General features: G+C 47.4%; 1 protein-coding gene across 3 annotated transcripts in view; it reads right to left on the bottom strand.

Annotated features, from left to right (window-relative positions):
• The window catches only part of LOC135918430 (zinc finger protein 791-like), a 153,887-nt gene that overhangs the window by 66,226 nt on the left and 60,911 nt on the right, over nucleotides 1–26,750 (bottom strand). For all 3 annotated transcript variants that reach the window (XM_065452071.2, XM_065452072.2, XM_065452073.2), the window contains 2 exons: nucleotides 11,008–11,068; nucleotides 4,469–4,676 (listed from right to left, as the gene is read on the bottom strand). In XM_065452071.2, coding sequence (XP_065308143.2) covers nucleotides 4,469–4,676; nucleotides 11,008–11,068 — 269 coding nt within the window. The remainder of the gene's footprint in view (nucleotides 1–4,468; nucleotides 4,677–11,007; nucleotides 11,069–26,750) is intronic.

Consider the following 26,750-nt stretch of genomic DNA (forward strand, 5'->3'; position numbering starts at 1 on the left):
TTTTACGGGCCCAGTTCGCACTGTATCGAGATTCAAACGAGTTTTGTCTGTGCGCATTTCGCGAGCTGGCTTTGGGTGTTAGGGGCTAGTGGGGGGCCTTCTAAATAATTTTGACCACTTCGGGTTCTTTAACGTGCATGCACATCACACGGCACACGGGCGCCTTGCATATCGCCTTCCTGAAAATGTGACCGTCGTCCTCGAGATCAGCAGTCAATCACCCTATGCGTGCCGTAAGACCTGTAAACTGCAGACATTACCTGACAACGTCTGGACGTATTTACAAACCACTTTTTGTCTGCGCTTGCAGACCATGTCATTTTGACGCTCATATAAGCAATTTACTATGATTGCAGACAGTGAAGCAACAGATCTGGTCATGAAATCGTTTATTTACAAGCGAGGAAAAAAATTTACAACACATAAGGTTTCAGTGTTTTCAGTTTCTTCTGACTGCTCTGCTGATTGACACCTTTAAGGAAAAAGTGAATCCTTGTGAAGCAATAAAGACCTATAACTGAGGCTGTCAGGGTAGCAGAATGGTCTAGGCAACCAATCTTTGACATTTAACCAATTGACTGCAAAATCTCGGCCACAGCTTTGGCATGCTAGCGTGTTACACTGAATTAAAAATTATGGGGTTCTACGTGCCAAAACCACTTTCTGATTATGAGGCACGCCGTAGTGGAGGGCTCCGGAAATTTTGCCCACCTGGGGTTCTTTAACGTGCACCTAGATCTAAGTACACGGGTGTTTTCGCATTTCGCCCCCATTGAAATGTGGCCGCCATGGCCGGGATTCGATCCTACGACCTCGTGCTGAGCAGCCCAACACCATAGCCACTGAGCAACCACGGCGGGTGTTACACTGAATAAACGAGTTAGTTTGTTTTCAAGGGCATTGTCCAGCTTATAGAACAATTCTGAGGGATATAAAAGGCCCTCAAGGTCCCACTCTTTGAATGCCTCTAGTGGGAGCTCTCTGGGGATATTGACTTTATGGTGCTTCACAGTCTTCACAATGTGTGGGCAAAACACGCCTTCTCGCCACATAACCTGCAATGTAATAAACTAGCCATGTGTCACTGCGGTGCTCAACATGACTTTGGTGGTCCACAGCATCTCGCCCTTGAATGACGGAATGTCGGGAGGAACACTCCAAAACAGGCGACGATACCAATTGACAGTGTAGGGCGCAGGCCAGCGCGGGAGTACCACGCCGTAATACCACGCCGCGAGCAGCAGCACCTCGTTCTCCCTGGTGGCATCGGTGTGCAAGGGGGTCACGCGCGACCGAAGGAAAGCGCCGCCGGTATTCACACCTCCCCTTCTAGCCACCCTAAGAGTGGTTCTACAGCAGTTCCGGTTTCAGCTTAGTAAGCCATGTCAAGACAATCCAGCAGCTGATTTGTTTCTTCGCGCACGATGCTGCGAGTAGGCCACGTTTTTCGTTTGCGCGACTGGTGTCGGCATGGTGGTGTTTGTGTGCTTTGTCAAAGCCTCCTCTAGAAAGATGCCTGCGGCGCTGCTCGCTTACCCAATGTAGCCGTCGCACCTTGAGTTGCGGTCGGTTGTCAAGAGATGGCGCCACCTACTTCCCCATCTCCGCCAAGGGGGCTGGGGTGGTGTGGTGTTGCGGCTGTAGCGGCGGCCGTGCCGGCCGCGCTGCCATGCAGTGATGTGTGCATGTGTTGCAAGCGACCACCGCAAGAATCGCTAGCTACCACCTCAAGTGGAAAGGAGAAAAATGGGAAAGGTAAAGGCAGCAGGTTTTCGGCGCACATGGCAGGCATCTTCTTAAAGGAGGCGTTGGCTGTGCAGAGGTTCTGGTGATCCAACGCGGCATACCGAAACATCACGTCAAATGTCTAATGGCGCCGACAGTGCCTGCGCAGACTGCGCTGGGGAATGCCAGCAAGTGGGTGCCGGGAGATCTAATATTTGTCGCCTTCCGATGTGCTCGCTACTGTAGCGGAAAATGTTCTGCCGAGACTTGTGCAGTGGTTGCATTGCGATTCCGGACACCGTTTCATTTGACAGTTTCACAGGTGCTGACACTGCTGTACTGACATGCACAGAACTCGACGACGGCGAGATCATTCATCAGGTTTCTGCTGCACCGCCGGACGATGACCGAGTCGAAAGATGACGCACCATGTCCTACGCTGCCGTCGCATGCGGAGCATGTACAAGCAGTGACTCTGCTTTCAGCCACCTATAGTGACCGCATGACCCTCTCCGAGATTCAGGCTTATCTGATTACGCGTAAACAACGGAACAGCGTGCAACGGCGCATTCACGATTTCTTCAAGCTTACTGCCAAGCCGGAATAAGTGCGGTGAAATAAAGGATTTCATTTTTTTTCCTTAATCTGCTTTTTCGGACACCTGTTTGTTCGGACATTTTCGCAGTCCCCATGAGGTCTGAATAAACGGTCGGCGACTGTAATACGAGGCGAAAATCTGGAATGCTGATATTAGGAAAAAAACCTTGTATTGTACGGTAGTAAGCGAATGTTTACAAGGGGGCATTCTGCTCCGGCGGCTGCTGTGTATGGCGCAGCTGCGCGAGCCGTCTTGAATATGATCTTGAGCCGTCTTGAATATGCGGACAGTCTAGGCGTACCGACGGCCGATAGCTTTGTATGTGCTAAAGCAGCCATATGCTTGCGCGTCAATCACGTTCATGAAGTGAAGCATCAACATCTCTTTTCGTTTCCTCCTTTTGTTTTTGCCTCTGTCCCCAAGCGATGTGCGCTACAAGCTTCCAAGTAGGGTGCCTTGATGCACGCGCCCTCGGGCCCAATACATCAAGGCACCCTAGCCTCCGGAAACAGTAGCGGTGGCCATCACTCCGAATGTTCATCTTAACCAAAGAGCAGGCCTGAACCTTAAGTGGATTTTTTTACATTGAGTCTATGGAAAACCAAAGAAACAGTCCCACATTCATTATATGAGAGAATTCGGATTAACCCAGTTCATCTTAACAAGAGTTCGCTGTATTATACTTTGAGCAAGAAAGACAAACACTTTGAGATACTAACAGACATTTCATTGAAATGAAGAAAGGTTGGTAGGAGTTAAGAAATTGCCAATTAAACATTTTTGCACCAATGCATTTGCTGCTACATTATATATAGTCGATCCCGGATATATCGAATTCGAAGGGGATTGCGAAATAATTCAATATATCGAAATTCGAAATATAAAATATGCATATCAATAAACCTTACTTTCGCCTGAAAGGGTCTTTCTGACGATGCTGCAGCGACTCTTAAATCGCTGCTGCCAACCAGCGCCACCAATGAAGCTTTCTTCTCCGAAGGCCACAGCAAACCATCTGGCCTTCTCCATGAGCAGTGGGCCGTCAACAGGTATGTTCTTGGCACGTGTTTCCAAAAACCAGGCATACAATGCCTTCTCGACCTTGTCAAAGGTTTCGGGACGTGCACACGACACGCTTCAGGGTGACTGGACTGCACTGCCTTCAGCTTAACATCGGCTTTGTTCTTGAGGATCGTACTCAGGGAATTCTGAATGCTGCGGCGACTGACAACTTTTTCTCGCCAGCCTCCACCCGTCGAATGATGTCTGCCTTTGTCGAAAAATCAAAATTCTTGCATTTTCTTGCGGCCATGGCTCTGGAACACGTGCCAAAAGCGGAAAGAAAAACACACTGAAACACGCGTTGGCCTCGTGAATAAAAGGAACAAAGCAAATCAAAAGACGCACCGCTCTGCGTCTCCACACTACCACAAGCCCAAGCTGCACTGACCTCGTTCGCCTCGCTGCGCCAGCGGTGTCAGCCAACCAAAACACAGGAAACGGGTGCCTGCTGCGTGGTTTCTCCCTCCCGCTTCCCTTTCACACCCAATCGCACTCCAAGTGCTCCTCGTCACGTGCCTTTTACCCACACGCCCTTTTCTCAGAGTGTGGGGCGGCGGGCTTGAGATCACGGGAGCTTCGTGGGGAGAAGCGCACTTGCGGGGGTGGTATGCGATGGGAGAAGCGCACTTGCAGAGGTGGGCCATGGTGGGAGAAGTGCACTTGCTGGGGCGCAGCTCAGCACTGAGTTCGATACATTGTTATGCCGGTGCACTGGAGTTCTATATACACGAACAATAGCACTATACTTTTGCATGGGATTCCCAACGGGATTTTTCAACTGTTCGATATAGGCAATAATTATATATATCCGGGTTCAATATATCCGGGATCGACTGTGTGTATAATATATATATATATATATATATATATATATATATATATATATTAGACAATTTGCAATTGTATTCAAGTATCTCATGATACAAATGGGAAGTATTGTATCGGATACAATAATTGCGGCAGCATCTTGTATATGTATCTTAAATGCTTATTGCCCAAATATCTTGTATTGCATCATGATACAACTGCCAAGTATCTTTGCCCAGCCCTGATAGAGACCCCACAGGGGCAGACATAGCTCACCAGCAAGCGAAACAGCTTTCCACAGGCACCACATGAGAGCAGGGCGGGGTTCCGGCGAGGTTGGGCCTGAACCTGCTGAATCGGCTTGGGTGCATGGCTGTCGCAGTGCTCCTTGAAATCAACCAAGGTGCGGAACTGCTGCTGGCACAGCTTGCAGCACAGCTCCCCTTGCACCGCATGAAGGCGCACATGGTAGCGGAGCTCATCCCTGTGGCAGGACCCCCTTCCATTTGAAGCATGCACACCACTTGTTCACCCAAAAAATGTTAAATTCTGGGATCTTGCGTGCCACAGTCTCATATGAGGCATGCCAACCCAAGATTCTTTTACGTGCATTTAAATCTAAGTACATACAAGTGCTCTTGCATTTCACTCCCATAGCTGCCACATCCAGGATTGAACCCCCAACCTTGTGCTCAGCAGCGTAATGCCACAGATACCACATAGCAGGTCACCTTATTGTACATTGAGAAACACAAAATAAACAAAACAGAACAAAGAAGACGCACCAAAAGACATGAGACGTGAGAGACATCAAGCAGCACCTTTGTTTGGCATATTTTGTTACATTCATTTTGCACTGACAATTAACCAGTGAACTGCTTTGAAAGCTTCCATGACCTTTCCTTTTTGAATTGTTTATACATTGACTTACACTGCCTAAATCTGCATGCAGACCATGTTTGCAATTCAATACAATCGAAATGATGAATAAGCATAGGACAGTGATGACTTTCAACTGTAGCTTCATAGTAGATTAATAACAGCTGTGTTTCTTGCATATACAGTAAAACCTCGTTATAACGAAACGGGATATAACGAAGCAATTGTGATTCCCCTTGAAATTCTAACAGATGCTTATGTATTGAAAACCTCATTTTAACAAAGCTAAAATTTCCTCGAAATGGGTATAACAAACCTTTTTTTAGAGTGCAGCTCTTTCACGCTCATTCCTGCGTGTCGCCGCAGCGGCGTGCCTCGCCCTAACCAGCTCCGTAGCCGGGGCCAGCGCGCTGCTCTAGCTGCGCGCGCTCCTGGCACCATCTCTCGTGCATAGCGTGAGCCTTGCTCTCTTCGCTCGTCCTCCCATGTACGGCGGCAATCAGAGTGCCGGCTCGGTGGCGGCTGATCTCAATGATCTGCTGCTGCCCACGCCGAAATGCATAGCCGCCATTCGCCACTGCGTGTACCCCTTCTTCCCCCTCTCCTCTCCTCCTTGGCAGTGACCGCATGAGTGCGCATGGTGGTGTTCTCCGGTTGTCGAAGTGCGGGCTCAGTATTAGCGGTTCACAGCGCACGCTTCCCAAGCTGAAACGCAAAGCCACCTTCAGTTGACTCGCTAGCAGCGTCAGCGGCATCAGTCAGTTGCTGCCATCTCTTCACCGCGCAACGTTCCTAGGTGCCTACATGCTGCCTCCTGCAACCTCCCAATAAGCGAGGCAGCTGCGCCAAAGCTACGCTCCGTTTGTGGCAGCTGGTGCGAAATGTTCCGCACCAGATGGATTGAGCGAGGCTCACAGACGGTTTACATAATATAGTCTGTCTGCCTATACTAAAGGTAAGTAGTTTATTCGCAGCCAGCTCTTTCTGAGCCATTAGCGAGGCAATCGGTGGCTGTTGAACGAGCTGCCCGAGCAGAGACCCAGCGCCGTCACTGCCAGAATCCAGAGGTGCACTATGCCGAACCAGGCATTGATGCAGCAAGTCTAGCATATATCCATCTATTTCTCCAACCACAAAGCTACCTTCATGACAATCAAGAAGTGGGAGTGGAGTGTTTCTTGGAGAAGTGAAGAATAAAAAGTTGTACTGTACATACACGTCTTGCTCGAATTATTTGCCTCGGTATATAGAAAAGCTGAAACAGCTGAATAGCTGCACTTAAATTTCGCATTAGGAAGTAACATAATCGTTGGCAATTTCCTTTTTCCACAACAAGCATTTAATGACCATTTTGGTGCCCGTCAGGTCAATGTCTTATAGAGCACGAAGTTCACGTCTCCTGTGCGTGCGCGTCTCCTGGCCTCCCCTTTCCTGTGGAACTGGTGGACCCGCCCGCTTTTACGCTGCGTGCGTGGGGTGGCGCCGACTGTAGTTTTGTTGTTGCTTGTTGTTGCCTCCATGCACATCAATGATATCAGTATTTGTATCGGTTTGTTTGTGTTCCTGCCGCGAGAAAGGATATGAATGACAGCAAATGGAAGCGCAAAATGATATCAATCAAGTAGAAGGTGGCTGTGCTAAAAGTCGTCAAGTCCGGTGTGAAGAAGAAAACAGTGGCCGAAGATTTCGGCATAGAGTTGAGCATGCTTTCGATGATTTTGAGCAGCAAAGAAGCTGTCACCAGTGCTGTCGCACGTGGCGTAAAAGGCAACAGAAAGAAGCTGCGAGCCCCCACTTTCAAAGCTGTAGAGAAGGTGGTCTTCAAGTGGTTTTTGGATGCAAGAGCAAGCAGCACTCTTGTGAGTGGGGCACTGTTGCACTGCAAAGCGAGGGACTTCGCGTGCATCGTGGGACACGACAATTTTGTGGCGAGTGTCGGCTGGCTGCAGCGTTTCAAGGAGCGCCACAACATCATTGGCAGGGCTGTCAGCGGGGAAGCGCAGTCTGTCAACCACGAAGCTGCAGCGGCGTGGATGGAGACAAACGTTGGACAGCTGCTAGAAAAATACAGTGCCAAGGATTTGTTCAAAGCGGATGAGACAGCGCTGTTCTATCAGATGCTGCCTCAAAAAACCTTGGCCCTCAAAGATGAACACTGCCAGGGCGGTAAGCAGAGAAAGGTCCATGTAAGCATGTTGCTTTGTGCCAACATGGATGGGTCGGAAAAGGTGCTGGCCCTCGTGGTCAGCAAAAGTGCGTCACCACGATGCTTCAAAGGCCAACAAAAGCTCTAAGTGAATTATGTGTCCAACCGTAAGGCTTGTATGACAAGATAAATTTTCACACAATGGCTGCGGGAGTGGGACGAGTGGCTGGGCAAGCTGAACCGGAAGATATGCCTCGTACTGGACAACTGCACGGCCCACCACACTGCCACTGTGATCAAAAACATCGAGCTGTGCTTCTTACCGCCAAACTGCACTGAAGTTGTGCAACCCCTCGACCAAGGAGTGATCATGAACTTTAAGTCAGGCTACATAACTCAGGAAGAGGACCTTAGTGTTAAAGCAATGAACGACAATCTCGTGGGCATCATTAAGGAGTGTGCAATAGAAGTCGGTGGTAACTCCGTTAGACAGGATACCAGTAAGCTATTGCAGGAGACGAAAGATCTGATCAAGAAACGCCAATGTATGAAAGCCTCTAACCCTACAGCTAGAATAGAACTGGCAGAACTTTCGAAGTTAATCAACAAGCGTAAGACAGCTGACATAAGAAAGTATAATATGGATAGAATTTAACATGCTTTCAGGAACGGAGGAAGCCTAAAAGCGGTGAAGAAGAAACTAGGAGTTGGAAAGAATCCGATGTATGCGTTTACAGACAAAGCTGGCAATATCATTACTAATATGGATGAGATAGTTCAAGTGGCTGAGGAGTTCTATAGAGATTTATACAGTACCAGTGGCACCCACGACGATAATGGATGAGAGAATAGTCTAGAGGAATCCAAAATCCCATGAGTAACGCCGGAAGAAGTAAAGAAAGCCTTGGGAGCTATGCAAAGGGGGAAGGCAGCTGGGGAGGATCAGGTAACAGCAGATAGGTTGAAGGATGGTGGGCAGATTGTTTTAGAGAAACTGGCCACCATGTATACGCAATGCCTCATGACTTCGAGCGTACCGGAATCTTGGAAGAACGCTAACATAATCCTAATTCATAAGAAAGGGGACGCCAAAATCTTGAAAAATTATAGACCATTCAGCTTACTGTCAGTTGCCTACAAACTATTTATTAAGGTAATCGCAAATAGAATCACAAACACCTTAGACTCCTGTCAAGCAAAGGACCAGGCAGGATTTTGTAAAGGCTACTCAACAATAGACGATATTCACACAATCAGGTGATAGAGAAATGTGCAGAATATAACCAACCCTTATATATAGCTTTCATTGATTATGAGAAAGCCTTTGATTCTGTCAAAACCTCAGCAGTCATGGAGGCATTACGGAATCAGGGTGTAGACGAGCTGTATGTAAATATACTGAAAGATATCTATAGTGGCTCCACAGCCACCGTAGTCCTCCATAAAGAAAGCAACAAAATCCCAATAAAGAAAGGCGTCAGGCAGGGAGATACAATTTCTCTAATGCTATTCACAGCGTGTTTACAGAAGGTATTCAGAGACCTGGATTGGGAACAATTGGGGATAAGAGTTAATGGAGAATACCTTAGTAACTTGCGATTCGCTGATGATAGTGCCTTGCTTAGTAACTCAGGGGACCAATTGCAATGCATGCTCACTGACCTGGAGAAGCAAAGCAGAAGAGTGGGTCTAAAAATTAATCTGCAGAAAACTAAAGTCTCGGAAGAGAACAGCAATTTAAAATAGGTAGCGAGGCACTGGAAGTGGTAAGGGAATACATTTACTTAGGGCAGGTAGTGACCGCGGATCCGGATCATGAGACGGAAATAATTAGAAGAATAAGAATGGGCTGGGGTACATTTGGCAGGCATTCTCAGATCGTGAACAGCAGGCTGCCATTATCCCTCAAGAGAAAAGGGTATAATAGCTGTGTCTTACCAGTACTCACCTACGGGGTAGAAAGCTGGAGGCTTACGAAAAGGGTTTTATTTAAACTGAGGACGATGCAACTAGCTATGGAAAGAAGAATGATGAGTGTAACATTAAGGGATAAGAAAAGAGCAGATTGGTTGAGGGAACAAACGCGAGTTAATGACATCTTAGTTGAAATCAAGAAAAAGAAATGGGCATGGGCAGGACATGTAATGAGGAAGGAAGATAACCGATGCTCATTAAGGGTTACGGACTGGAATCCAAGGGAAGGGAAGCGTAGCAGGGGGAGGCAGAAAGTTAGGTGGGCGGATGAGATTAAGAAGTTTGCAGGGACGACATGGCCACATTTAGTACATGACCGGGGTAGTTGGAGAAGCATGGGAGAGGCCTTTGCACTGCAGTGGGCGTAACCAGGCTGATGATGATGATGATTGCAAGCATGTAGTTGACTGCATTCTGCTCAATATGAGCATGAAACGCAAGTCCACGATCGACTTGTACATGGCGACCGAGATGCCTAGATGGCTGTACAGGCAAGCATGATCGCCAATTGCTTCTGGCATGCCTCATTTAGCGTCAGCAGCGGCGGTTACAGTGAAGATCTCGGTGCTGCCACCAATGAGGGTGCCGTGGGCGACGAAGCCTTAGCGCTGTGGGATCCTCTCCTTGACCTCGGCGTTTTGCCCGACTGCAACACTTTCTGTACACATGCGTCAGTGCCGATGCTGATGCGGTGACAACGGAAGAGCTAACGGAGGCGGAAATTGCGCATGTGGTGACGGGGGTGCCTAATGATGACAGTGAAGAATGTGTCGATGACAGCCCGGAGCCTAATATTGACGAACCCGACGTAGCGACGCCTGCACAAGCACTGGATGTGGCAGACCTGCTGCGCTACTTCTTTGGCGCTCACATTGATGGTGAAGATGGACTCAAAATAGTGGCTGCAGCTGAAGAAGCCATTATTCACCTGAAGAAAAGGCAGAAAAAATCTATCAAGAACTTTTTTCTGTGAAGTGAGCCGCCACCTGGCGTGCTGTTGATCAATCAGTGATGAGCCGTTTGGCGTGAATAAGGTAGCAATTCCTCACTGTCTTTTTTTTTTTGCTTGTTTTATTCTGTGCAGCGGCCGTTTTCTTTTTCGTGTGGCGGGCTGCTGTGAGATTTGGTGATGAGTACATCCTCTCTCGCTTGCTAATTGTGCATAGAAATGGATAGTGGCTATAACAAACTAATGGTTATAATAAAGTAATTATGACCCCCGCCCCTTCAACTTCATTATAATGAGGTTTTACTGTACTGATGAAATTGTTTGCTTTTGGCAGAACGCACGCAGAACTGCGCTATCACTAGAACATGTGATTGTCGTTGGTCTCTTTGGTGTCACCTCTATAACCCATGCATCACCAGCTGCTGGGCGGTGGAAACACCAGGGTTTAGGCACATCTGTCAATACTGTTTGGCGTTAAAATAGGTGTCGGCAAGCACATTTCTTGTGCGCATTACTGTTTTGCAGTGAGGAGAAAGAAAACACCCTAGGCAGGTATAGTCACTGTGTGGTCACAATAACTGACTTTCTTTTGCTAAAGACAAGTGCCCATCAATGGAGCTGGCAATGAAAGTGACGAAATTTAAATGATAAAAAACCAGAGGTAGGCACCAAACTGTGTTTTACAGTTTTTTTAAACAAAAACCCAGTTAGCACTCGTGTGTGTCCATGAAAAATACTTTTTTCTTCATAATCGCAGTATATATACACCAAATGGCTCGAATCAGCACTTCATGGAAGAAAACTGTGAGCACTATGCCATGTCAAGTAAACCGCAAAGAAATATGAAAGAAAACGTGTGTGGCTCACGCTGAACTGGCTGAGTAGTTGCACACCATGCACAGCGGGACGGAGGGGTCGGCAGCTTCTCCTGGAAACAAGCAGCAGACAAGCAAATAGTACACCCCATGGAAAGGCGGTGCCAAATTCATGAAAGGAAAACGTATGTGAGAGTGACACGAAGCTACAGTATTGAAACTTTCTTTCCCAAGAAACCCACACGACTTTCCTTTGTAGTACAGTGCTAGTTTTGGGTGGAAATAATTTTTCACTTCCACAAAGCAGCAGGTAAGCTCATGAAGCCACAACTCACATTAACCAAATTCAAATAAGCTTTGAATGTCAGCTGCCTATCAGCTGCCATTCACTTTTTGCCACCTCGAGAAACACACCAAATACCTTTTAAGGGCAGATTGAAGTGAAATACTAAATCAGACCAGACTAACAAATTACTGTTCCCAGACTCTAGTATTTGACTTTAAATGAGCAATCTGAAAGACTGCCTTGGATTCAGTTAATGCATCAAGGACCAAGTGAGTGTGTAGTCCACATCTTGCTATTGCTAAATGCTTTACTTATGTAACAGAACAAGTGACCAGGCCAACAAGGCAGCCATCACTCATTAATACTGTAGCTAAAAAGCCCTACACTTCTTAGTCTTTAGGAGCACCTTCCTCACTTTTTCATCCTCAACTAGGTTACATTTCCCCCTTGAAGATGAAAAGTGTGGGGCTCTTTAGCAAAAGTAATAAAGAGTGATGGCCATCTTGTTGACCTGGTCACTTGTCGTGTTACAACTTACACTAAGGCAAATCATTCAATGGTAAGCACAAGGTAGTCCAAACCCAAACAAGCGCGGGCTTTGGTCTGACAGCCAGTGCCAGCCCTGTGGTCTGCATCTTCGTTTTTCAATTTTGTCACCAGCACCAGCACCAGTGGGTCAGGTCTTCCTCATCCCTACACAACGCATATTTGCGCAGTCTGCAAGAGAATGCTAGCACTTTGCAAGGTGCTGACAGAACCTGTTTTTTTTTTTCTTTCCTTTTTGCTACTAAATTGTGCATCAAAAGCACAAGAACAGTAGACGCACATGCTGGCTTTATGCCTGCATTATGGTGATGATTGCTGTGGTAATGGTCACCCCATCAGCACATGGTTGTGCTTGCAAAGAAGACATGCTCCACTACAATACATGAAGAAGAGGTGATGATGCACTAAAGCAAGGTGTCTAGCAAGTTGACGTTTCCAAATTCCCTGAGCTTTCCAGGTTTTCCCTGAGTGCCTTTTCAAAATTCTATGAATGACAGAACTTTGTTTTATGTCAAGACGGGCTGACACCATGTCACCCGATGCTGTCACTCTCTATGTAGGCAAGTGAAAAAATGAAAAATGGCTTAATACAGTTTGAATAGCAAGAAGTAATGTTTATTTTATTCAAAATAGAAAACTGAAGGGAGGGGTAGTAAAATGCACGGTTAATAAAATATGTTCAAAAAAGAAATGGTGAAGGCCATTGCAAATCGAGTCGAACATATTCAAATACGAATAAAAAGAGATGCATATGGAAGCAAATATTTTCGAGAATGAGCTATTTCTATCAACTGATAGCAAGCTCGTTGGTATTGGGCCCGAACTTTGTCACAAGTGAGATTCTCTTAGCAGCTGGAAAATCAACCTCAACTGTTCTGACTCTCAGCCCACACACAACGCCTCAGTGTTGTGTTTCACTGCTTTAAAGAGGTTATTTTAGTTTGGATGAGGGTCACCTACATCTCGGCATCAGCCAACACTTTCCTTTTTAAGTTCAAGCTCCTTCAAAGAGGCAGCACAGTTAATTTCCTGATCATTCCTCATTGTGATGGTAATTTCTGTTCTCGTCCTCTTTGTGCTGTGCGTTTGCTCCACGGACCATTTGAAGCATCTTCTTGATCAGTTGTATGTCTATGTCGATTTTTCAGACTCCCTAGGGGCTGCTAAAACTTCCGAAAAATCGGGCAGTCCGAAAAAATGAATGCATGTCTTTTACTGCCCTTAAAGGGCCCCTCGCCAGGTCTCGTCATTTTGAGCTGACAAGCGCAGAGCATACAATGCGCGCCAACGATCGTGTTTGGAGGAAGAAGAAGAAGCTCGAGGCGTGCAGACGTGCTCTGCATCGGCTCTGTGATTTCAAATTTTCCAAGCGCCCAAAATCTCCTGGTACCACTGGTACCAGCGGAATATTTGTAAACATCAAGGGGATTCAACGGAGCCGAACTTCGGTGAGCCACAGTTTTAAGGCCAACAAGAGCCCTGTTCGATCGGCCACGCCGACGGTAGGGTTAGCCCTAATGCCGAACGCTGGCGCACGGGAGCTCGGAGACCCGCAAGGAGCCACCGTGTCTACGGTGAGCTGTGGGGGCGACCCAGCCCGGAACGCTACGATCGCGGGAAACCCAGGCACCATTGCCCACCAACCCACCAACACCGAAACCATGGAAGTTGTATCCGAGAGTCACCGGAGACCCCTGCCTGACGAGGCCTTGCCCGGGCCGTCTCCCGTCCTCTCGGAGCAGCTCCACAATCGAGAATCCCCGTGGCAAACGGTCATTTCCCTCCATCGAAAACGCCGTCTGCAAAAACAACAATCCACTGGTGAGCAAGACCCAGTCGGGCAAACCCCGCCATCGAAAACCACACCGTTAGGGCTAGCTCTAACCCAGGCGCCAGCCACCGCCGCGAAAGCCACGTCGCAAGCTACCTGCGAAGAGCGTGGAGCCGGAACACCTATTTCTGAAGACGCGGCTGCAAGGAGCAGGCCTCGCCGACGCGCGCCTCCACTCCCATGCACTGACATGAAAATCATTATCCGCCCTGCCCTGGGCCTCATCGTTCGAAAACTACAGACCCACCAAGTGGCCAAGGCGATCGTCCAAGCCACAGGAGGTGCGCCGACATGCAAAGGGGATGACTTCATCGTCCGCCTGCGACACGGCTCGAACATCATCATCATGAGCACCCCTCACGAGGCCACCGCGGCCACCCTCATGCAAATTATAAGCCTCACCTTTCACGGACGATCACATCCTGTGAAGGTGTATCTATCAACACCCAAGGGCCTGCTTAAAGGTGTCGTACACGGCATCGACGCAGGCGCAGGCGAAGAAGAGCTTATGGCGAATCTTCGGGTCCGCACACATGGAGTCCGCATCGTGCAGGCCCGTATGCTCGGACAATCCCAGACAGCCCTACTCCACTTCAAGGGACCCCAGGTGCCTAGATTTGTATACTATTACCGAAGGGAGATGCCTTGCCGAGACTACCAGCCGACAAGGCAGTTCTGCTCCATCTGTAGAATCACCGGACACCGACCAGACGTCTGCCCCAACCCAACGGTTTGTGCGTGCAACGTTTGCAACAACATTAACCCAGACGCTGGACACACTTGTGCTCCGAAGTGCGCCCTGTGCGGAGGGGCCCATCTCACAGCCGCAACAGGGTGCAACAACAAGCTCAAGCGCATTCCACCCAGATGGAAGCCTGCCTCCACCACCATACCCAAAACCCAACGACAGCCTCGCCCGGTCACTCAGTCAACCAAGGCGGCTGACCTTCGCCTGCGATGGTTCAGCTCCGAGCGGGAAGACTCCGACTTCGACTGCTCGGAGTCTCTGAGCATCTACAGATCCCGGTCCGGTTCCAACCCGAGGTCCAGGTCCCGCTCCTGCTCTCGCCCCCGGTCTCACTTTCGGTCGCCCAGACGGCGATCTCGGTCGATGCCCAAGCAAGGACAGCAGGCAGCACCAGCCACCGCGGCACTCAAAGGCAAGGGGCCCCAGCAACACCACCGAAAGACCAAGGGGGCCTCGCTCAAGAGGACTACCACCAAAGAACACGAGGTAAGCTGGGCAGCAGTAGCCTCCCCTTCGTATAAAAAACCACAGATGCCACCATCGGTGAAATTGGAACCGGAGGTCGCGACCATGCGCGCACAGATACAGACAATCACACAAGAAAACAGACAACTCAAACAACAAGTGACACAGCTCACAGAAATACCACAAGAGGTGGCTCCACACAAGGGTATCATTGACCTACAAACCCATGTCGATGTCATCCGCACCCAGATGCAAGCCTTTATGGACGCTACACGCGCCCAGTTGGAACAAATAATACAGACTGCAATACAACACACAGATGCAGCAATAGAACACATGGAAGCCACTGTAGACAGCAAGCTAAAGAACAAGCTTCACTTCATAAAACTGCGTAAGACGCTACGACAGAACCTTTACATGACCACACCTGTAGCAGCACCGAACCAAATCATAACATCACCGACCACAACGTCCAACAATGCCTAGACCATACAGGCAAGTCAAAGAAAACTTAGAAATTTGGCAATGGAACTGCCGTGGGTACCGGAGGAAGAAAGGGCTGCTGACACAATTTATTGTTCATTCCTCAAAGCCAGCTGAGGTCATAGCCCTACAAGAGCCCAGTACCCGACCAACACTACATGACTACGAAGAATACCACACAAGTCAAGACGACAAGTGGAAGGTAGCCACACTAGTAGACAGAAAAATCACAACCATACAACACAAACCCATAGACGACGTGGACGTACTACCTGTACTTCTCGAAATAACATACAAAGGCAACCAGAAACAGAGCCAGGCACGTACCCAGGGGGGGGGGCCCCCGGGGGGGACTGGCCCCCCCCCCCCGAGATCAAGTGGCATACCCCCCCCCCCCCCCTTCCCCACCCACGCCACCACTCCTCACGCATTCCTAAAGCGCCGCCAGATTAATGTTGAGACTTGGCAGCTGTTCATCGGTCAGCCTTATGCTGCCTTTTTCACTCCTTTTAGATGGCGGTAGTTATCGGCATTTCTTGTAACGTGAAGGACAGTTTTCTCGTAGATTCTGCACCCGCGCGATTATCTCGAGATGCGTTCAGTTGTCACCATCACGCGCATAGCTGTTGCTTTTGTTAGTTCAACCTTCTTTGTTTAGGCTGATCCTGGGACCAGGAGAGGGATGCGGCTGTTACTCAGCTGGTCTGTACTTTCATGGAACGAGTTGCGGCCGGAGAAAACGCCAATTGTGTTTATCCCTTGGCTTCATTATTTCCTTGAGTTACGGCTCACCGCGACGCTGGCAGATGCCCGGAACCATACACACGTGATATGGGTTAGATAAGGTGGGAAATAAAATAATGTGAAAGAGCGTCCACCATGAAACCCTGCAATATACCCCTTAAATTCATAAGCAAGATGACTGTCGCCCGTTACCTCGTCTGTTTTTCACTAATTGTATATCACTTTTCATGCAAAATTGGCAACTGGAAACAAAAATCGCAAGGAGTTGAGAAATTAAGTGATCTACTAAGGGAGAGAGCCAAGGCAAAAACCAAACTGCTAGCTAAAGCGAATGATAAAAAGGTTAACCGTTGTTTATGAGAATATTTATTGATCAACATTGTTTTATTTAAAAAGGAAGCAGGGAAAACGCCGCCGGAAGTGGAGCTAGAACAATTAGTTGCTTTGAATGACGCTTCTACAGTTATCGGTCGAACCGTCTCACGTAGCCACTTCTCTGCTATGCTTATGTGGGTGTTTTTCTAACCTTTCTCGGTGAGCGCAGTACGTCTAGAATCGCAGAGTCCTGCGCTCTACGTGGTTTTATGGGACTGGTGGCGGCACAGTGTTACGCAATTCGCGGTACTGTCAAAACTGATCCACAAGGCGAAAATAACTGATATTCGAAACTATAACATGAGAAAGACTGAGGAAGCCGTAAAAAAATGAACGCAGCCTGAAATCAGTAAAAAAGAAACCTGGCATAGGACAAACCATGGTGTATGCACTAAAATATAAGAGGGATAATATCATAAGCAATCTCGAAGATACAGTAAAAACAGCGGAAAAATTCTAAGCTGACCTGTATACAGTACCCAGAGGAGTCACGATACCTCACTTAGAAACAGTAATGAACAGGATACAGAAGCTCTCCTATAACTAGCGATGAGGTCAGAAGGGCCCTGCAAGACATGAAACGATGAAGAGTGGGAGGAGAAGGTGGAATGACAGTCCATTTAATCAAAGATGGAGGAGACATAATGCTTGGAAAACTGGCGGCTCTTTATACGAAGTGTATATCGACTGCAAGGGTCCCAGAAAACTGGAAGAATGCAGACACTATACTAATCTACAAAAAAGGAGCCGTTAAAGAATTGAAAATTTATAGGACCATTAGCTTGCTCCCAGTAATATATAAGATATTTACCAAAATAATCTCCAATAAAATAAGGGCAACACTGGATTTTGTCAACCAAGGGAACAGACTGGCTTCAGGAAGAGATACCTTGCAATGGATCACATTCATGTCATCAATCAGGTTATCGCGAAATCTGCAGAGTACAATAAGCCTCTCTATGTGGTTTATATAGATTACGAAAATGCATTTGATTCAGTAGAGATACCAGCAGTCTAGAGGCACTACGTAATCAAGGACTACAGAACGCTTACGTAAAAAGCTTGAAAAATATTGCTACATGTGTGTGGTATTTGTTTGTTTGAACGAGGGGCGTGGGCGCTATCACTCCAGAAAAGAGGAGGAAGAACGAACTGGGCTCGCGCTGTGAATCTAACCCATCAGCGCTGCAACCGTTGTTGTAAATATAATCTGTAAATAGTTTCTCGTCTTACTGGCTCGTCCTTCGCCTAAGAATATATACAGAGGTTTTACAGCTACCTTAATTCTACACAAGAAAAGCAGGGAGATACCTATAGGGAAATGGGTCAGACAGGGAGACACAATTTCTCCAAAGCTATTCACTGCGTGCTTAGAAGAATTCAAGCTATTAAACTGGGAAGGCTTAGGAGTAAAGATCGACGGCAAATATCTCAGCAACCTTCGGTTTGCCGATGACATTGTTCTATTCAACAACAATGCAGACGAGTTACAACAAATGATCGGAGACCTTAACAGAGAGAGTGTAAAAGTGGGATTGAATATTAATATGCAGAAGATGACGATAATGATAAATAGCCGGGCAAAGGAACAAGAAATCAGGATCGCCAGTCGGCTACTACAGACTGTGAAGGAGAACGTTTACCTAGGTCAATTAATCACAGGGAACCCTGATCATGAGAAGGAAATTCACAGAATAATAAAAATAGGTTGGATCGCATACGGCAGACATTGCCAGCTCCTGACTGGAAGCCTACCATTATTATTGAAAAGTAAGGTTTGCAATCAGTGCATTTTGCCAGTGCTGACATATGGCGCAGAGACTTCAGAATGAGTTAAGGACCGCGCAAAGAGCGATCGAACGAAGATTGCTAGGCATAACGTTAAGAGAGAGAAAGAGAGCAGTTTGGATCAGAGAGCGAACGGGTATAGACGATATTTTAATTGACATCAAAAGGAAAAAATGTAGCTGGGCAGGTCATGTAATGCACCGGTTAGATAACCGTTGGACCATTAGGGTTACAGAATGGGTACCAAGAGAAGGAAAACGCAATCGAGGACGACAAAACACTAAGTGGAGCGATGAAATCAGGAAATTCGCGGGCGCTAGTTGGAATCGGTTGGCGCAGGACAGGGGTAAATGGAGATCGCAGGGAGAGGCCTTTGTCCTGCAGTGGACATAAAACAGGATGATGATGACTATGATGATGATGATGATGGAGGTGGTGGGCCCCCCCCGAAAAAAAATCCTGGGTACGTGCCTGAACAGAGCGCCTTCGTCCTCAACATTTATTGCCCCCCCAGCCAAAGGCGGGCAAACATAGGTAAACTCTTTGGGGACACCCTCCGCCTCGCTAAAGACAGTCCCCTGGTAATCATGGGCGACTTCAACGCTCAGAACACGCTATGGGGGTACCAGAGGCAGGATTGGAAGGGTATCCAGCTACAAACACTAATTGAACAGTGTCACCTCACACTTATCACAGACCCGAACATACCGACGAGGGAAGAGAATGGCGTAACACGCGACACCACTCCCGACCTCGCCTTCATCACTCCAACCACGCGAGCCGAATGGCTCAACGCGCTCGAAAACCTAGGCAGTGATCATTACATATTAAACATAACACTACAGACTGGACGCCTATGCAGGCAGATTGGCACAGCTAAACTCATTGACTGGCGAAAAATCAGGGAAGCCCAACAACAGGACACCGACACAATCACGAACCTGGAAGACTGGTGCGACAACCTCCGTCGCCATGAACAACGCCACACAAAAGAAATCGCCAGAACGTGGATCCCCGCTTACTACACCTGTGGGATGCGAAACGGGGCCTTACCCGCCGCTGGAAAAAACAGAAATATAACAGGAAACTGAAGACGTGCACAGCACAAATAACAGCAGAAGCAGAAGAATATGCCATGCAACTCGCCTCCACGAACTGGTATAGCTTCTGTGACTCCTTCGGTGGCACGCTGGACACGGCCAAGACGTGGCACATCCTCAAAGCCATCCTGGACCCAACCAAAACCAAAGGAGAAGGACACAGGGCTCTGGAACGGTTACTACACACCTACCCAGGTAGCCAACAAGACCTCACCGATGCCATCAAGACCAAGTGCTATGGAGATCCCACTCCTATACAGTCATGTAGAATGCCCTACATAGGACAACCCAACCCACTACTGGACGAACCTATCACCGAAAACGAAATGAGAGTGGTCATCGCAGCCACCACCCGTAACACAGCGGCGGGCACGGACCAGATCACAAATTCGATGATCAGAAACCTGAGCGACAATTCTATCTCCGCACTCACGGCCTTTTTCAACCAACACTGGGAACAAGGTACGGTGCCGGCGATGTGGAAGCACGCACGAATAATCATGATCCCCAAACCGGGCAAGAAATTGGCAATTGAAAACCTCAGACCCATATCACTCACGTCCTGCCTCGGCGAGGTCTACGAAAAAATTATGAACACGAAACTACAGAGACACTTAGAAGATAACAAAAACCTGCCGGACACCATGTTCGGTTTCCGCGCAGGCCTGTCCACACAAGATGTGCTACTCCAAATCAAGGAAGAAGTCCTCAGCAACGTTTCCCGCAGCGGCGAACACGTCCTCCTAGCAATCGACATCAAAGGGGCTTTCGACGTCAGCCACCAAGGAATCCTAGAAGGGCTGGCCAACACCAACTGCGGCGAGCAAATGTACAAGTATGTTCAGAGCTTCCTGAGCCACCACACGGCGGAGCTGAAGATGGGAGAGATCCAGACTCCAGTGTACCACCCTCCCAACAAGGGCACACCACAAGGTGCTGTCATCTCTACTACGCTGTTCAACGTCGCCATAATCGGTCTCGCAAGCAAACTGCAGGACTTAGCAGGTATTCGGCACACAATCTACGCAGATGATGTAACACTCTGGACCACAACAGGGTCCCTCGTTGAAAAAGAAGAACGGCTGCAAACTGCAGCAGATCTCATTCAAGAATACGTCAGCCAACGGGGACTACAATACTCCCCCGAGAAATCTGAGCTCCTACAAGTCTGGCGAGGCCGGGGTAACCACACAGTACCCACAGACTCAACAAGAAGACTCGAGGTATGCCTCAACGGGGGCCTCTTACCAGAGAAGCCATTGCTGAGGGTGCTGGGCATGTGGCTGCAGTCCAACCAGCGGGCCACACACACCCTTACACTCCTCAAAACCAGTGTCAAGGCGATATCATGCATGATCTCCCTCGTAACATCCAAGAACAGAGGCATGAAGGAAAGCGACACCCTCCGACTGGTCAGTAGCCTGGTGGTGAGCAGAATCACATAGAGCCTGCCTTACTACGACCTCACACAGTCTGAGATGAAGCAGGCCGACACACTTTTAAGGATGGCTTTGAAGACCGCTCTCCGCCTGCCGATGAGTACATCGACTGAAAAATTATTGGCGCTATGGTTGCACAACACCCTAGCGAACTGACAGAAGCCCATTACGTCTCGCAACAACAGACTTGCACGGACTCGCACAAGCCGGCAGGTCCTACAAACCTTGATAACAACACAAACCCAAGAAACCTGTTCGATACCTCGTCACGTACAGGACAGGTTTCACGTTGCCCCGATACCGCGCAACATGGACCCTTACCTACACTCCGGCAGGAGGAGAGCAAGGGCCCAGTACATGGAGAAAGTGTTCAGACTCAATACCACGGCCCACGAACAACAAGGGCGCAGTTGCAGTGGCATGCGACTACCGAGGCCACGTTACCTCCGCTGCATCGACCTGCCCCTGCACGATTACGGAAGCCGAAGAACTGGCCATCGCGTTAGCCATCCGCGAGGGCCTACACGCAAACCAACCATTGACGATCCTCACGGATTCCCAGCAGGCCTGCCGCAACTTCCTACAGGGAAGAATTGGAAGACCTGCTGCACAAGTCTTAGCCAGAATACTCAAGGAGGATCCTGAGGACTTCACCACCCAAACCATCATCTGGATACCGGGCCACACTGGCATCACGAGCAATCTGCAGGCCGACAGAGCAGCTCGAGGATTCGTACATAACCGAGCACTCATCGTGCCGGCTGCAGAAGACCCGCACCCTGTCGACCTCGAGTATTCAGCCATCGTGAACTATCACAGAAGGTGTCGCTTGCGATATCCACCACCCCATCGAAATCGAAACACAGAAGATGTCGCTGCCTGGCGTAGGCTCCAGACAGGCACTTACACGAACTTACACATATTACATAGGATACACCCCACAGCCTACAGGGACGAATGCCCATGGTGTGGGGCCACACCAACCCTATACCACATCACGTGGGAGTGCACACTACACAACATAGAACACCCAGACACGAAGACCACGAGGGAGCAATGGGAGGCACTGCTATCCAGCTCAGCCCTCGACGACCATCTCAAGCTGATAAAGAGAGCTGAGAAGATGGCAAGACCCAGCGGAGCCCTGGACTAAGGGCCCCGATCATTAGCAGTTTTTTATTATTCTTTTAATAAAGTTTATCTATCTATCTATCTATCTATCTATCTATCTATCTATCTATCTATCTATCTATCTATCTATCTATCTATCTATCTATCTATCTAACGATCGTGTTTGCAAAGAATTACATTGCTACGCGCCTCAGAAAGGCCTGAAATTTCAATCCTAACGCCATTTCCCTCTTCACTCGCGGTGTATCCGCCCGGAGAGGGACGGTGACGTAGTCAGGCTCCTGCGCCTACATAATTGTGTCCACAGTGTGGCATCGCTCATGGTGACACGTGACTTCGAGAATTATTCAAGACAACATCTGTTATCTGTACGATCTTCTGATTGAATTGACGAATTAAAGTTTAGAGAAATAATAAAACACACAAACGGAATGTCTGCGCATTTTTTGTTTTACTTTGCACCGAATAAGAGAGATGTACTTCCGCTTCGTCTGCTTGTTCCCACGGTCATGCAGTCACATGCGCAGGTACCAAAACTATGCCATTTTCTACCGTGTTCCAGCGTGTGATCAATCTCTACGATCTGTTTGTTCTCCCTCAGTATTCGTGTAGCACTGAATTATACTGCTAATCACATTTCCTTGTGCACAGCATGCAAAATCATGCACTGCATGAAAGAGACAGCAGCTCGCACGGGGTGCAGTCAGCAGAAATGCGTAGCGCAGGAAAAAATAAAGCGAGGAAAAAAAAAAGAAGGTGAAATGAAATGTGACGTATGCGTCACGCGATTCTCAGAGGTCTGGTATGGGAGAACACAGGAAAGGAATCTCGCTTGCGAAGGCTAGAAGGGGCAAGTGGAGTAGCGTCTTGCTTGGCAGTGGAGCCTGCCTGCTGAAATCATGGGTTCGCAGCACTGAAATATTTCTATTTCAGCTACTCAAAAACTGATATGAAAACTTTTTGTGGCAGAACGCTCCCTAGGGGACACGTAACAACTTACAGCATATAACCGAAATTTTCTATGGGGCCTGGTGATCTCAAATCGCCGCAGGCAAGTCCAAAAAAGCTCTGAATGCCTGCCAGTACACTTATTATGCATGTCGGTGCTCGTACTGTGATAGACGATGGCAGGTGCATGCGTGTATAATTAGAGAATACGTACTATGTCCCATGACAATTGCCCCTTCCCACGCTTGTGAAGATTCACCGCAATACTTCACATATGCTTCAGCGCATAACATTTCTGTATTGAGGCAAAGCTGCCTTCAGGAACTGGCATTATGCAACGCGTCATGCTTTCTAAGTTTCGAAGCCAATCGCGAAGATTACAGAGGCGGAGTTGGTGCCATTGCTAACAGCAGTGAATCCTTTCAATCAAAAATGTGGCACCGAACGGAAAGCACCTTAATAGCGAACATCGAAAGTAGGCTTCACGCTGCCGTGGTGGTGGCTGCAGCTGCCAGCAGATCCGCGTGCGAGAGCGCCGCTCTGAGGTGGCGAGATAATCAAACCAGCACTGTTGGCTTTGATTATTGCCATTTCGGACCTGTGGTCCCGGCATAAAGTCCAGAAAATTGAACGACAAAGGGTTCTTGTGTCCGAAATTTAAGACTTCTTATACAACGAGTTGATGGGATACGTGGCGCTGCGAAACCGTCCGCATTATCGGGCACGTCTCAAAAATTGGGCGTACGAAAATCGGTCATTGACTGTACACTGGCAACTCCTCCAACCAATGACACCGTATCAAATACAACTTGTTACGATTCCTCTCTTTTACTCGAGCCAGCATTAGAACGACTTTAGTCTGCTTTCAATAAAATGACAGCTAATTTTCCCTGATGGAAGCAAAATTCCCCGAGTTTTCCCTGAATATTTGCAGACTATTCAAAATCCCTGAGAATTCCTGGTTTTCCCAGTTGGTGGACACCCTGTAATGCCAACACTGAACAACATAATACCAAGCATGACTCACTGAGCTAGAGCCTCTGAGTTGAGGCAACATAGTAATCTTAAATGTTGAACTTAAATTGTCACGCCGCATTACAATGCCAATGTAGCAGCACATTACATTCATGTGGCCTGAAAGAGTGAGTTTGGGCTTGTTTGTATGTGAAATTAGTCAAAACTTGATCATTCGAATTTGAAGGGACCCAAAAATTTGCTCAAATTAAAAGTGAATTAAAAGTTCGAATTAAAGGAAGCTAATTGACAGGCCACCAATAGAAACTGACCCTTGCAACCTTTAACACCCAAACTCTTTCGAGTGAGGCTAGCTAAGCAGGACTCTTTGAGGAACTATCAGGCATTGTTTGGGATATCATCGGCCTTAGTGAGGTTAGAACTGGTGAGGCTTTAACAGTGCTGACAAATGGCCATGTCCTCTGCCATAGAGGTCTCCCAGATAGGATTCCTCATACATAAGGACATAGCTGGCAGCATTGATGAATTCTACAGCATTAATGAGAGGGTAGCAGTAGTTGTAATCAAACTTCATAAGAGGTATAGAGTAAAGGTAGTGCAAACCTACGCTCCAACATCCAGTCACGATGATGAGGAAGTAGACCAGTTTTATGAAGACGTTAAATTAGCAATGAGAAAAGTGCAAACTCAGTATAGTGTAGTAATGGGCGACTTCAATGCAAAAGTGGGGAAAAAGCAGGCTGGGGCACAAGCAATTGGCAACTATGGCGCAGGTTCTAGAAATGGCAGAGGAGAAATGTTGGTAGAACTCATGGAAAGGAATAAGCTATGAATAATGAACACCTTCTTCGGAAAGCACAGCAACAAAAAGTGGACCTGGAAAAGCCCTAATGGTGAAGCACAGAATGAAATCGATTTCATACTTTCTGCCTATCCCAGCATAGTGCAGGATGTAGAAATGCTGGGTAGGGCCAAGTGCAGTGATTAAAGGGTGAGGTCTAGGATTCACCTGAATTTGAAGAGAGAAAGAGTAAAATTGGTGAAGAAGAAACAGGCCAACCAAGAGGCAGTAAGGATAACAGGGGACCAATTCAGGCTGGTACTTGCAATCAAATATGCAACCTTAGAACAGCGAGATGTAGATGGCATAAAGGTAATTAATGAGACAGTAACTAGGCGGGCTTCAGAAGCAGCAATTGAAGTGGAGGCAATGCACCAAGGCAACCAGTAGGTAAGCTCTGCCAAGCAATGAAGGACTTAATAAAGAAACGACAAAGAATGAAACACTCCAACTCAAGAGACCAGACAGAATTCACAGAATTGTCAAAACTGATCAACAAGGAGAAAATTAAGGATATTCCAAATTATAATGTAAGAAAGACTGAGCAAGCAGTAATAAATGGATGCAGCATGAAATCAGTGAGAAGAAAACTCCTCATAGGACGAGCCAAGATGTATACACTGAAAGATAAGCAAGGTAATATCATCAGCAATTTCAAAGATAGAATAAAACCAGCAGAAGAATTCTATGCTGACCTGTACAATACCCAGAGCAGCCAGGATACCTTCACTGAATGTAGTAATGAACAGGTTACAGAGGTTTTTTTCTATAACTTGCAATGAAGTTATAGTTATTGAAGTAACTTGCAATGAAATGAGGACAGGCAGCAGGAGAAGATGGAATAACAGTCAGTTTAACCAAAGATGGAGGAAACACCTTGCTTGAAAAGCTTGCGGCCCTTTATACAAAATGTCACGAAACTTCAAGGGTCCCAGAGAACTGGAAAAATGCCAACATTATACTAATCCATAAAAAGGGAGATGTTAAAGAATTGAAAAATTATACGCCCATTAGCTTACTTCCAGTGTTCTAGTATAAACTATTCACTAAGATAATTTCCAACAGAATAAGGGCAACACTGGACTTTAGTCAACCAAGAGAACAGGCTGGCTTCAGGAAGGGATACTTTACAATGGATCACATCTCTGTCATTAATCAGGTAATCGAGAAATCTGCAGAGTACAATCAGCCTCTCTATATGGCTTTCATGGATTAGGAAAAGGCATTTGACTCAGTAAAGACACCAGCAGTTACAGAGGCATTACGTAATCAAGGAGTACAGACTGCTTACGTAAACGTCTTGGAAAATATCTAGAGATTTCACAGCTACCTTAATTCTGACGTAGTAGTTCTGCGGAAACCCGCAAGGTGTAGAGGAGTAAATAATAAAGGGAAAATCATACATCCACCCGTTCGTAGCAATTGCTACAAAGGAAACCCATACGGATTATTAACTACCTTAATTCTACACAAGAAAAGTAGGGAGATACCTATACAATCTCTACAATGCTATTCACTGCATGCTTGGAAGTATTCAAGCTATTAAACTGGGTTGGCTTAGGACTAAGAATCAATGCTGAATATCTCCGCAACCTTCGATTTGCAGATGACATTGTCCTGGTCAGCAACACTGGGCACAATTTACAACAAATGATTGAGGACCTTAACAAAGAGTGTAAGAGTGGGGTTGAAGATTATTATGCAGAAGACAAAGATAATGATCAATAGCCAGGCAAGGGAACAAGAGTTCAGGATCGCCAGTCAGCCTCTAGAATCTGTGAAGGAGTATGTTTACCTAGGTCAATTAATCACAGGGAACCCTGATCATGAGAAGGAAATTCATTGAAGAATAAAAATGGGTTGGATCGCATATGGCAGGCATTGTCAGCTCCTGAATGGAAGCTTACCGTTATCATTGAAAAGGAAGGTGTGCAATCAGTGCATTTTACCGGTGCTGACATACGAGGTAGAGACTTGGAGACTGACAAAGAAGCTTGAGAACAAGTTAAGGACCACGCAAAGGGCGATGGAACGAAGAATGCTAGGCATAACGTTAAGAGACAGAAAGTGGTTTGGATCAGAGAGCAAATGGGTA

This window comes from Dermacentor albipictus, chromosome 2 (assembly GCF_038994185.2).
Source record: "Dermacentor albipictus isolate Rhodes 1998 colony chromosome 2, USDA_Dalb.pri_finalv2, whole genome shotgun sequence".
Lineage (NCBI taxonomy): Eukaryota > Metazoa > Arthropoda > Arachnida > Ixodida > Ixodidae > Dermacentor > Dermacentor albipictus.